The sequence below is a fragment of the Vitis riparia genome, chromosome 4 (genome assembly GCF_004353265.1).
Source record: "Vitis riparia cultivar Riparia Gloire de Montpellier isolate 1030 chromosome 4, EGFV_Vit.rip_1.0, whole genome shotgun sequence".
Lineage (NCBI taxonomy): Eukaryota > Viridiplantae > Streptophyta > Magnoliopsida > Vitales > Vitaceae > Vitis > Vitis riparia.
This window is the reverse complement of record NC_048434.1, coordinates 14,393,304-14,405,622: the sequence shown is the minus strand read 5'-3', so window position 1 is coordinate 14,405,622 and position 12,319 is coordinate 14,393,304. Positions and strand designations below refer to the sequence as shown.

General features: G+C 35.3%; 1 protein-coding gene across 2 annotated transcripts in view; it reads left to right on the top strand.

Moving 5' to 3' along the window:
• LOC117912323 (protein ILITYHIA) overlaps positions 1-11,892 on the top strand; it is an 87,347-nt gene extending 75,455 nt beyond the window's left edge. For both annotated transcript variants that reach the window (XM_034826876.1, XM_034826875.1), the window contains 19 exons: positions 63-176; positions 3,587-3,693; positions 3,799-3,850; positions 3,949-4,055; positions 4,151-4,210; positions 4,287-4,401; positions 4,567-4,677; positions 4,788-4,925; positions 4,999-5,121; positions 5,267-5,338; positions 6,625-6,737; positions 7,894-8,052; positions 8,338-8,434; positions 8,515-8,697; positions 9,002-9,196; positions 9,270-9,449; positions 9,557-9,689; positions 10,027-10,105; positions 11,482-11,892. In XM_034826876.1, coding sequence (XP_034682767.1) covers positions 63-176; positions 3,587-3,693; positions 3,799-3,850; positions 3,949-4,055; positions 4,151-4,210; positions 4,287-4,401; positions 4,567-4,677; positions 4,788-4,925; positions 4,999-5,121; positions 5,267-5,338; positions 6,625-6,737; positions 7,894-8,052; positions 8,338-8,434; positions 8,515-8,697; positions 9,002-9,196; positions 9,270-9,449; positions 9,557-9,689; positions 10,027-10,105; positions 11,482-11,524 — 2,181 coding nt within the window. In that variant the 3' untranslated portion in view covers positions 11,525-11,892. The remainder of the gene's footprint in view (positions 1-62; positions 177-3,586; positions 3,694-3,798; positions 3,851-3,948; positions 4,056-4,150; positions 4,211-4,286; positions 4,402-4,566; positions 4,678-4,787; positions 4,926-4,998; positions 5,122-5,266; positions 5,339-6,624; positions 6,738-7,893; positions 8,053-8,337; positions 8,435-8,514; positions 8,698-9,001; positions 9,197-9,269; positions 9,450-9,556; positions 9,690-10,026; positions 10,106-11,481) is intronic.
• Positions 11,893-12,319: the final 427 nt, after the last annotated feature.

The window sequence follows — 12,319 nt, the reverse complement described above, 5'->3', positions numbered from 1 at the left end:
AGCTCATCTTTGAGATAGTTTGCAAATTGTGCGGCATAAATTCAATGCTTCTGTGTTTTCAGGTTGCTGGACGATCACTGGGTGAGCTTGTTAGGAAGCTTGGTGAAAGAGTACTTCCTTTAATCATCCCAATTTTATCTCAAGGGCTAAAAGACCCTAAGACTAGCAGACGACAAGTGAGATTTCTTCACTTGTGATTCTTATTAATTAAATAATTAATTAGTTTTTTCTTTTCTGGTTTCATTTCTGGAAAGCATACAGCCACAAATTTTTATTATCAAATAAAATTTATGTCAATCATGAAGTCCCCTAGCTGAAAAAACACGTTTTCTCCACTTGAGAAAATTTATAGCTGTATTATTTTGGAATTTATATTTTTGTCATTCAACCACAACATTGATTTTATTTTTTCTTAACATGTTATTTGTTATTTAGCAGTTTAATGTGTTATATGTTACTTAGCGGAACTCTATTCATCTTTGTCTTGCTTTGACATTGATGTGAGTATGGTATGACATGGTGGCACATTCTTTAGATTTTAATATGTTTTACCTGAATCAATGCTGTTGTTCTTTACACAATACTACTTTACAGTCTACTATATCCTGGGTACTCTTTGTCCAACAGTCTCTATTATGTATTTTATAGTTATATTTCCTCAATTGCAATCCTATATTTACAAAAACTTGCATGACTTATATTGTCATAAGATTCTTGTCCTAAAACCTTCAAAGTGTAAATAGCCTTCCTGCTATTCTATCCTAAGCTAAAACTATGTTGTCAGCAAACAACACACATGAAAGAAAACCATCTTGACTATGTCATGTAAGTTTCTCCATAAACAAGAGCAAAAAGCCAATCATTTATTCAAGCCTACTCTTTGTTGGAACTTCACTAGTCTTCTTTTCAATAGCCCTATATGTATTCTGTATTTGTATGGCATACCTAGAGAAAATTTTTTATGTAGGACAAGCTTCATGGATTTAGTTGTACGCATTGTGAATGTTTCTTGCCAGAAAGTATTCATGGAAATTGTGTCTTACTGTCATTGTTAGTTCTGTGTATACTATTCTTGTAAGTGGCATATTTGCTAGATATACGACTGTTTTTGACTTGGTGATGTTATATTTTTCAAAGGTTTTCATTCTTAACTTTAGGAGAATCTTATGGGGAACATCAAGTCATTAACTTTTTTTTAGAAACTTCACAAAATTCAAAATTTTAACTGACAGATTGACAGAAAGTCACTCGTGATGTGGTACATTTTAGTCAAACATTTTAGGGACAAACTTTTTGATGGTAGAAGACTATGTATTGAAAAAAAGTTCTAGCTCTAGAATCTAAACGAGGAACAAATTAATCCTAGCAAAATTTTAGGATCTACATAATATTGTACAGATATACAGCATTTAACTATGGAAGCTATATTCCATGGTCAACAAGTCAATCCCAATTCTTGCAACAGTATTTCAGTTTGAAATGGCATTGATTCACTGTTCATTACAATTGGAGTTGAGAAAGATGTTAGTAAAACACAACAATTGGTCCACACTAAGGAGTTATAATATTATGAAGTATTGCACTTCACTTGGAATTGGCATCCGCTAGTGTCATGATTTTAGTGTTGCTCCAATAATAATTTCTATGGTCTGTGAAGAGCATAAATTATCATCTTCAGCCATTGGCTTGCATGGATATTCGCCTATCAACTTTTTGTTGCAGTTGTTTTTTTAGTAACAATTACCCCATAGGCCATGAAGCTGGTGATCAACACTGGTTTCCTTCTAACCATGACAGATCATTTCACCACATAACTCTCACCTGGGCTTATTTTGATGTACTTCATTGTACCAAAACTGGTTCACGATCATAAATGAACCACACACTGCATCCATCATGATCTAGAAGTGAGTAACAAGAAAGGTTTTGATGATTTGTAGATGATGATGAGTAGTAACTTAAACATTTATGACCCTGCCTTGTTTATGATGCTTGAAATTCCCCTTGAGATGCCAATGATACTCTTAATCAAGAGTTGCGTAGTGTAATATGCGTTTGGATTCCAAGTGTTGACTTGTGGCCTTTGTTATAATTAACAGCTACATTATTGGGAGTGGAAAAAGGGATGAGTTTAAATGTCATTCCATTAATTGACTGAAACTATACTTGCCAAGAAAGCATGAATTACTTATCATATGGTTGGGTTGGCACTTTTAGGGATTAATTTTGGAGCTTAGATAAAAACAAAAAAAAAAATTATATGAATGCCCATTTAAAAGTATAGGATGAGGTGGGAACAAGGTGGAAGGTGCCTGTGGGTTTTGTTTCTGGAAGGACAACTAATAATGGTGGAGATATTTTATTTAAGCCATATTTGTCTTTATCATTTGGGAATGGGAGGGCAGAGGCGTTTCCATTTGGCATGGTCTGAAATTTTTAGGTGCCATTGAGGGTTAGCTTCTTTGCTTGGGAAGCTACTTAGGGCAGGATTCTAACTCTAGATCAGCTCAAAAGGAAGGCTTGGAAGATCCTAAATAGATGCTACATGTGCGAAGAAGAAGAAGAAATGGTTGACCAAATTCTCCTTCATTGTGCAAAAGCAAGCTTTTTGTTGTTGTCAATTTATACTCTTTTGTGTGTGCAGTGGGTGATACATTTTTTGGATAGGGATGCTCTTTTGATCTGGCATAGGACCTTAGTAGGAAAGAAGAGAAAAAGGCTCGAAGGGCTGCTCCATTGTATTTGCTTTGGACCATTTGGAGGGAGAGAAATGGGATAGCTTTTGAAAATTCTAAAAAAATGGACCAATCAATTAAACATTCTTTCTTGTACATCTTTTTGGAATGAGCTACAGTGTCAATCGGAGATTGTTCCTTGTCCATGTTGGACTTTGTGGATTGATTAGAACTTAGGCTCTAGGGGGGGCACTGTGGCTGTTTTTCGTGTTTTCGTGCTTTTTTTTTTGGCCTTTTGGCTTCTTTTTTATACATCGTGTATATACACACATTTTCTACCACTAATGCAATCATTATTTTCCTATTTAAAATAAAATGGTGGAGAGAGTTTTGGAATGGCTCTAGCAGAAGGGTGAGTTGGTACTAGGAGTGGTTTGGGGTTGCATGATGTGATTTTATCTCATCCTTTTCCCTCTCTTGCCTTTTTTACCCCTTTCTAATGAGGGTTTGGGGAATTCAATTGTTTTTGGAGTAGGGATGGTATTTAATTATTATGTGGGGATGCCTACTATTTTTTTGGCAACATGGGTATTGGAATATTTGTGGATTTTCTCATCTAACTTTCGACTTATTCTTCTAGAGGAACTCATATGTTCAGTTTGATTACTCTCTCTCTCTCTCTCTCTCCATATGAGATTTTACTATTTGTCAAAGAACCTACTTTCTTTTAGAAATGAAATGTTGGAAAATTCATAATCAATTTTTACTTGTGAAGGAGAAGATTATTTTGTTGATGGACCAGATAAGATTCTTCTCTAGGATCTCATGAAATTACTAGGATGCTCATTTCTGTGTTCTTTTTTTCTTTTCTTTTCTTTTCTTTTTTTTTTTTTTTAAATTTTAATTTCCAGGGTGTGTGCATTGGTTTGAGTGAAGTGATGGCCAGTGCTGGTAAGAGTCAGCTATTAAGTTTTATGGACGAGCTCATACCTACTATTCGAACTGCCCTTTGTGATAGGTTTGTCATGGTTTTATGCTTGATTCTTGACATGCTCGTAATCTCATCAAAACTGGTTACTTTTCATTACTTGACGAACCATCATGATTTTATTTTTGTTAACAGCACGCCTGAGGTTCGCGAGTCTGCAGGCTTAGCCTTCAGCACTCTTTACAAGGTACTCATTGTGCTCATTCCTGTTTTCTGGTTTTCATCTCAGTTTTATGTTTGACATGACAATATAATGAAAATTAACACTTACATATGATTATGTAGAGTGCTGGAATGCAAGCAATTGATGAGATAGTCCCTACGCTTTTGCACTCTTTGGAGGATGATCAAACCTCTGATACTGCACTGGATGGCCTGAAACAAATCCTTAGGTAAAAATATCTACTCTCCCCTTGGATGAGTTCTGGCTTGTATATTCTTTTTCAGCTTTTTCCTCATGCTAAAATTGCTCTATTTGTTAATTTAGTGTCAGGACTACGGCTGTTTTGCCTCATATCTTGCCCAAGCTGGTTCATCTTCCTCTCACGTATGTATACCTACCTCCCATTTCATAATATACAATTTTGAGGGACTCTCTCTAACTGAAAGCAATTTACATTCAGTGCCTTTAATGCACATGCTCTGGGAGCATTAGCAGAGGTTGCTGGACCTGGTCTTAACTTTCACCTGGGCATTGTTCTTCCTGCTTTACTTTCTGCCATGAGTGATGATGATACGGTATGCTACTATTAGAAGCATTTCCTGTGTTGCTTCTTCTGATTTGAATATAAACTTACATTTTTTATTTTTTGAGCATGGGTTTTGGTTTTAAGATCTTTAGTTTTAAATACATCTTCCTGTCTGTTTATCCTGATGGATTATTTACTGCTTGTGAAATTCTAGGATGTTCAAAAACTGGCAAAGAAGGCAGCAGAAACTGTGGTCTTAGTCATTGATGAGGAAGGTGTTGAAGGTTTGATTTCAGAGCTTCTTAAAGGTGTTGGTGATAATCAGGTATGTTAGCAATAGATTATCCATTATCTTCAAGGTTCTCATTTCATGTTTGGTTTTCTCTTTCTCTCTCTCTCTCTCTCAGCTTTGTTTGTTACCTTCTATGTTTCCAGGCTTCAATACGAAGAAGTTCTTCATATTTAATAGGATACTTCTTCAAAAACAGCAAATTATATTTGGTTGATGAAGCTCCAAACATGATAACTACCCTGATTGTTTTGCTTAGTGATTCTGATTCAGCCACTGTTGCGGTAATATCCTATTCATAATTAATGATTATCTGTTTCATCTCTGTGTTATTGTATCTTACATTCCATTCAACAGGTTGCTTGGGAAGCTTTGTCAAGGGTCACAAATTCAGTTCCCAAGGAAGTGCTTCCTTCATATATAAAAATAGTACGGGATGCTGTATCTACATCTAGAGATAAAGAGCGAAGAAAAAAGAAGGTATATTCTTCTTGATTCTACAGTTTAGATGGTTAGATATGAATTATGTTATTATCTTTTATAAATAATTAAGTTTCTAATTTCTGTGATTACTGAAAAAATTCCGGATTCTAGAATGCCATAAATTTATTTAATTAATTTTCAGGGAGGACCAGTTCTCATACCCGGATTCTGTCTCCCTAAAGCTCTTCAGCCATTGCTTCCAGTCTTTCTCCAGGTACTCTCATTGAAAGTTCTTTAGGTATTCTCTTTGAAAGTTTTTTAGACATAGTTTCTTTGAGATGTTGTTTCCCAGGAAATCCGAAGCTCCCTTAAAAGGCCCCCATTCTATTTTGCGATTTATGCTTTGAAATATTACTAAATTGATCATTATGAAATTGAATATGTGGTACAGTTGGTTATCCTTGTTTGTGAACTGTATTTGCTCAAACTCCTGTCTGATTGTCATATGTTTGCTTTTCTTCAATTTCCTTTTTGCAAAATTTTGTCATTTAGGTAATCATCTGCCTTTTTTAACTCACTACAATCATAATGTGGCCCAAATCTATTGCCCTTGCTTTTGAATTATCTTTTTGTACAGTGAGATTGCAATTAGATCATCCTAAACCTTTAGCTGATGATCTACCACCTAAAGTCTCTATCTTTTTAGCCATCTAAAAAAAAAAATTAGGACTTCATCATAACATTATCTAGTGTTTCAAAGAATTTTGTTAAAATTTTGAGTTGTAAATTTCTTCTGTGGCATATTACTTCTTGTCTTTCAAGTTTCTGTCTGTAAGAAATATTTATCCAGTTAGGATTCAAATAGGTTTGAATTCTTACATTCTAGTTTTTCCATTTGCTTTGACTCTAGAGAGGTTTCTAAGCAAAAATAACTTGGAAACTTCTTAATGTATGGCCACAAATCTTCTTTATTTAATTACGTTTTCTTGTATGTTAACTAAAGTATTAAGTTTTACTTGAGTTGATATTTGAGCTTCAGATCAAATAAGCTGTTTACATGTCTGGTCCTGAGTTGTAGTCTCTTATCCCACAATTTCTTGACTAGTGAAACAAGCATTGTGTTTATTTCTGCTTAATTTTAGTTGTGGGACTCAGACAAAATTAAGCGGTGTAATTTCCTTTTCTTCTAGCCCACCAAGATAGATATAGCTTTCCTGAGCAGGCTAAGCAAACTTTTCGAAGTTGCGTGGCTCATTGGAAAGTCATGCAAGTGCTGGGATAAATATGCCCATATGTTCCATCAGCTGATTTTGGAAATCCTCTACACCATTCACTTGAATAACAGTGCATCTTACATAACTTGTGTACACGTCCTTGTTTTATACTCCTGTGAAGAATATGGAACCTTCCTTCAAGTTAAATTGTTTATCCTTAATTAGTGTTCTGGCAGAAAACATATTTATTTATCAGAAGCACAGTTGTGGAAATGATTTAATTCTATGCAATACCTTCTACAATTATGCAAGTAGTTTAGTCTTTCATTTCATATTGCATCTACAGGGTCTAATAAGTGGATCAGCAGAACTAAGAGAGCAAGCAGCACAGGGTCTTGGAGAGCTGATTGAAGTGACTAGCGAACAAGCATTGAAGGAGTTTGTTATTCCAATAACAGGGTATGTAATGTGGTTGTTTTGTAAATATGCATTGTCTTTAATGTCCAAAGAATTGAAAAATATAAGGGTGAGGTTGGATTTCCCTGACAAAATACATAGTTGTTGTGTCTGTTTTTCCCCCTTTTTTTCACTACATAGAGGCAAGACCCTCTGTGAAACAGCTTGCTGTCTTTAGCAAATCATTGGATGCCTTTATTAAGCAGATGGAGTTTTGGGTTTCATGCCACCAGCGAGTGGCGTGATCTCAGTTAATGTTTCCATTAGATTTTTTCATTTTTTTTTTATTATAAAAAAGCTCCAAATAATGTTTTTGTAACTTTTTGGCACTTCTGAGCGTGTGACCTTTTTCATGTAAATGTATTGTTGGTTCAAAAATCAGGATTAGCACAATGTTTCAGTTGATCCCAAGTCCAAAAGATTCCTGAAATGTTTAGCAGATGTTCCTTGGTTGTATTTTCATTATCCTTACTCCTATTTTGATGAGGATAATCAATATTTTTCCAAAGAGCAGATGCACTAAATATTGTTTTATGAGGTCACTGCAGTCCAACAAATATCAGATTTTAGTCTGTAGAAGCCCAAATCTAGTGTATGGAAAAGGTTGCTTTCTAGGATCATAGCCCAAACTTGAGCATTGAATTTTCCATATTATGTGATATTTGAAATTTGTGAATCATGGTATGATCATTAGGATTGATGTCCAAATATCAACTTTATATTCCTGTGCTGTTCTTTTTTTACCTCTTGTTTATACATGCTTTTATGAGTTAATTTGAGGAATTCTATTTCCTAATAGTAAGTAAAATGAGTCTATATCATATTTTTTTATTATTATTATTGGTCTGCTATTCTAAAAAAGTGATTGTGTCTTCCTCTTGGAATGCTGTGCACCAGCTCTCCCTTTGGACTGATGAGATGTACTGCACCCATGCCTAATACAATACATTATTATTATTATTATTATTATTATTATTATTATTATTATTATTATTATTATTATTATTGGTCTGATATTCTAAAAAAGTGATTGTGTCTTCCTCTTGGAATGCTGTGCACTAGCTCTCCCTTTGGACTGATGAGATGTACTGCACCCATGCCTAATACAATACATTGTTATTTGGAATCTGACTTGTTCATCACTTGTTTGTAACTACAGGCCTCTTATTCGAATCATTGGTGATCGGTTCCCTTGGCAAGTGAAGAGTGCCATCTTATCCACCTTAAGTATCATAATAAGAAAGGGTGGGATTGCCCTGAAACCTTTTCTTCCTCAACTTCAGACAACATTTATTAAGTGCCTTCAGGATAACACAAGGTTAGTTTTGAATTTCAACTTTTAGCATCTTAATAATGACAATCAATGGGTTTTTGAGAATTCATACACTTCTGTCTGGAGTGTAAATATTTTGTTTCCTTTATTTTTGAGTGATTGATGGTTTTACTTTTAATATAACGAGTCTTTTTATTTGTAGAGATTTAAGTTACTTGTTTCTGGTACTCACACCTAAGTTATTGTACACACAGAGTGTCCACACACATATTATATTATATAGCTTTCATGTGCTATTTCAGTTGTTTACAATATGGTGTGACAATGCAGAACTGTTCGTTCAAGTGCCGCCCTAGCACTTGGTAAGCTTAGCGCACTCAGCACTAGGGTTGACCCTTTAGTTGGAGACCTCCTATCTAGCTTGCAGGTGATGCTTGTTCTTTTTCAACTTTGTTGCCCATGGGTTTCAGAACTGAACCATGTAACACTGCTGAATCATTTGTTCAGGTTTCGGATGGTGGAGTACGGGAGGCCATTCTTACTGCATTAAAAGGTGTCCTGCAGCATGCTGGCAAGAGTGTGAGTGTTGCTGTTCGAACCCGTGTTTATGTCCTTTTGAAAGATTTTGTTCATCATGATGATGACCAAGTTCGAAATTCTGCTGCAAGCATATTGGGCATCCTATCACAGGTCTGTTGTCATTGTTTTAAGGAATTCTTCCTTCGTTCTTTATTACATTCAGATGTTGTTGAAAAAGTGTTGAACTATTTTCGAATGGCTAAATGCAAACTTTGGGGATTTTTATTTATGCAATATATTTTTTGTGTGACAGCATGGCCAATTGTATAGGTCTTTTGACCCATTTCTATTGCTCCATTACCACTTCCAATTTTGTTGAAAGAGATTTATTTATTCCTGCCTGCACTTTACTTCAGCACTTGGTGTAAGATGGTTTTTCTGTTATTGATGCGACTTGTCAAAAATGATGTTGCAGTATATGGAAGATGGTCAGTTGTCTGACCTGCTTCAGGAACTCTCAAGTTTGGACTCATCCCTTAGCTGGTCAGCTAGGCATGGCTCAATACTCACAATCTCGTCCATGCTTAGGCACAGTCCCTCCTCAATTTGTACGTCTCCAGTGTTTCCATCAGTTGTATACTGCCTTAAAGATAACTTGAAAGATGAAAAGGTATGGTCATTCTGACAGAATTACTTTTCATGGTTCTACCTTTAGCTGATTCCTGACACCTACTCTCATACAGTTCCCTGTTCGCGAAACTTCAACAAAGGCATTAGGAAGGCTTTTACTTCATCGAGTTCAAAGTGATCCTTCAAACACCGCTGCACATTTGGATGTTCTTTCACCTATGGTATCAGCTTTGCAAGATGACTCCAGTGAAGTCAGGAGAAGGGCGTTGTCTGCCCTAAAAGCAGTTGCAAAAGTACATACTTTACTGTTCATGCCTTCCATACTAAATCATGTACCTTTTGAATTTCTTCAGTTTCATTAGTCTCTAGGTAGTTTAAATAAAGCAAAATTATGTTGCAGGCAAACCCTTCAGCCCTTATGACCCATATTACAATTTTTGGTCCTGCACTTGCTGAATGTTTGAAGGATGGAAATACTCCAGTGAGACTTGCTGCCGAAAGATGTGCCTTGCACGCCTTCCAATTGACTAAGGGTATTTATTTCTGCTGCATGTATATTTTTTTCAATTTCACTTTTCTGTTAGTTTCTTTGACTTGTGGTTATTTCAATATTCAGATTTTTGCTTGCCATTTGGGTTAGGGGCAGTGTAGACATGCTGGACATGAAACAAATATCATTGAACTTTTGATTTGTCATTAGGCCTGGCCTATTAGAATTTTGACTCTCTGGAACCCAAGCCATGCAATGCATACACTTTTCTCATGTGGCATAGTTATTATTGAAATTTAAGCCTGTTCACTACTGTTTTGACCACTTGAAAGGGTTATTTTATCGCATCATTTAATGAGTTTTGTTTCAATGTTTTTCAGGTACAGAAAATGTTCAAGCTGCGCAAAAGTTTATCACAGGCTTGGATGCTAGGCGACTGTCTAAGTTTCCTGAACACAGGTATATCATTATACATGTTATGCAGACTTACATTTGTCATCAGTATTGCAACTGCACAGGGATAGAGTGAAGTATTAGGTTTTTTTTTTATATGCTTTTAGGGGATTGTGTTTTCATGTGTGTGCATCTGTGATGACAAATGTCAAATTAAATCAATACTGTATAAATTCCATACCTTAATCTGTAAATCTGGATTTTTTTTTAAAAAAAAACATATATTCTTTTATGGTAATATTTGGAAATCCTTGGGGGGTTTGAGGTCCCATTTTCATAACCACTTGAAGGTTTAATGGAGTGTATTTCCAACTTCCTGGGGCTAGTTTGGATTTTCTAGTTTTCTTTGTAAGGAGCAGCATGAAAATGGATAAATGCTTTAGATTTAAGTCAAAATATATTCTTAGATTAGTAAATATTTTTATAATTGGCAGAATGCTCCCTTTTACCATTTTCTTCCACATGAAATGACAAACACACAACCCCCCACCCCACCCCACCCCCACCACACCCACACCTTTGACCCAGTCATTGCTCTTTCTTTATTATTATGTCTCGTCTGTAGGCATTTAGATGCATCTCCCATTGTCATATCATATTGATATAGGTATTTTACTTACTTTGAAGTGTCCATGTAAAATTGGATCTCAAATATTGCTGCATGTAGTTTTGTATCTAAGAAATTAAATTTTGACTTGGATTACCAAGGCTTCCAATCGGTATTATTTGGTTACTGTTGCAAGTCAACTTTGATTTCTTGTTTATGAAGATAAATTTCAAGGTGCTACCCATGACCAGCTGACTTATGTTTGCAAGGCAGTGATGATCAAACTTCCAACTTCACTAGTTATGCCATAAGTTTGAAAAAACAAGGATGGAAGAAATGATCTTTCCTCTCTTTCCCCAAAGTAACCTAGAGAAAAGTCTTTTGAAGTTTCTGGTTTTATATTGGATCGAAGTCTCATCATGAGTAGGTTATGCACTAGGATATTTGGAATAGCAGAACCATACAATTTACTTCTGTTCTCAATTTGATTACTAACTTCATTCCCTAGCATGTGATAAATTTCCTCAAAAACAAGCATTATTTAGGAAATGCTGGAGACTATGCTAAATAACCAGTCCGTTATCATCTGAAACTCTCTCTTTTTCTGTAATTGTATGATTGCTTCTTTACACATTCTTATGTTTTCTCCAGTTACTACTGAATAAAATGTTAAGCATGCTGGTGGACATTGTTGTGTTTGCTTTTAGGAAGAAAAAAAAAAATGGTCAAAAAAGTAGTTTGTACTTGTACACATGTTTTAATAGTTCTTTTGTTTTTAATTTGTTATGGTTGAACTGTTATAAGTTGATTTTGATTTGTGGATATGGATATGCAGTGATGACAGTGAAGACAATGAAGATGACCCAACAAGTGGCTGAATTTTGGTGGCTTTTTTATTTTGGATTTCCCTTCCCATATTGAAATTTCAGAAAGTTGCAGATGCTTTAGAAGTTTGGGGCCTGAATGTAGTTTTTATATGCCATTTTGTGTGTTTATTTAGAGGAAAATGTCTATAAGGAAAATAGGGATATACAGAGAGAGAGAGAGAGAAAGAGATATGCAGATGGCATACCCCAGTTTTTCACACCTGGATTTCTTTTCTGATGTCAAATGTAATTGTTAATCAGACTGGGGGCTAAATTTTTGACACACATGGCCTGTGATTTTTTGTATGGATGTAATCTCTTCTTTTTGTTCAGGGTCAATGAAAGATGAGGGTACTAAATAAAGGTAGTTTGTTTCCCCATTTCCCATCTCTTTTTTCAGATTGCCATATGGATAAATAGGGCTCTCTGTACAAACATGTTTAGCTGAGGGTAGTTGTTTGGCTTTTCTCATCATTTGCATTTATATAACACTTGTATTTGCAAAATAAATAAAGTTTGATTAGATTTAAGTTGGATTAATGTGAACTCAATCAGAATTTGTTTTATCCCGCCCCAAAACCTATCAAGTTTTGGACTCTACACACCCAAATGTGTAGATTACTTCACATCCTCTTAAAGACCTTCTATCCATCAGCATCTAAACTTTGTGGATTACTTCAACCTAGTATTGGGACTAGCATATTGATACACCTTTCCCAACCGTGTAAATGTTATCCACTTTCTTAGACTTTCATAATTTTAAAACACATCTACAAAGTTAAGAGGAGTTCATCATATCGGGAGCGT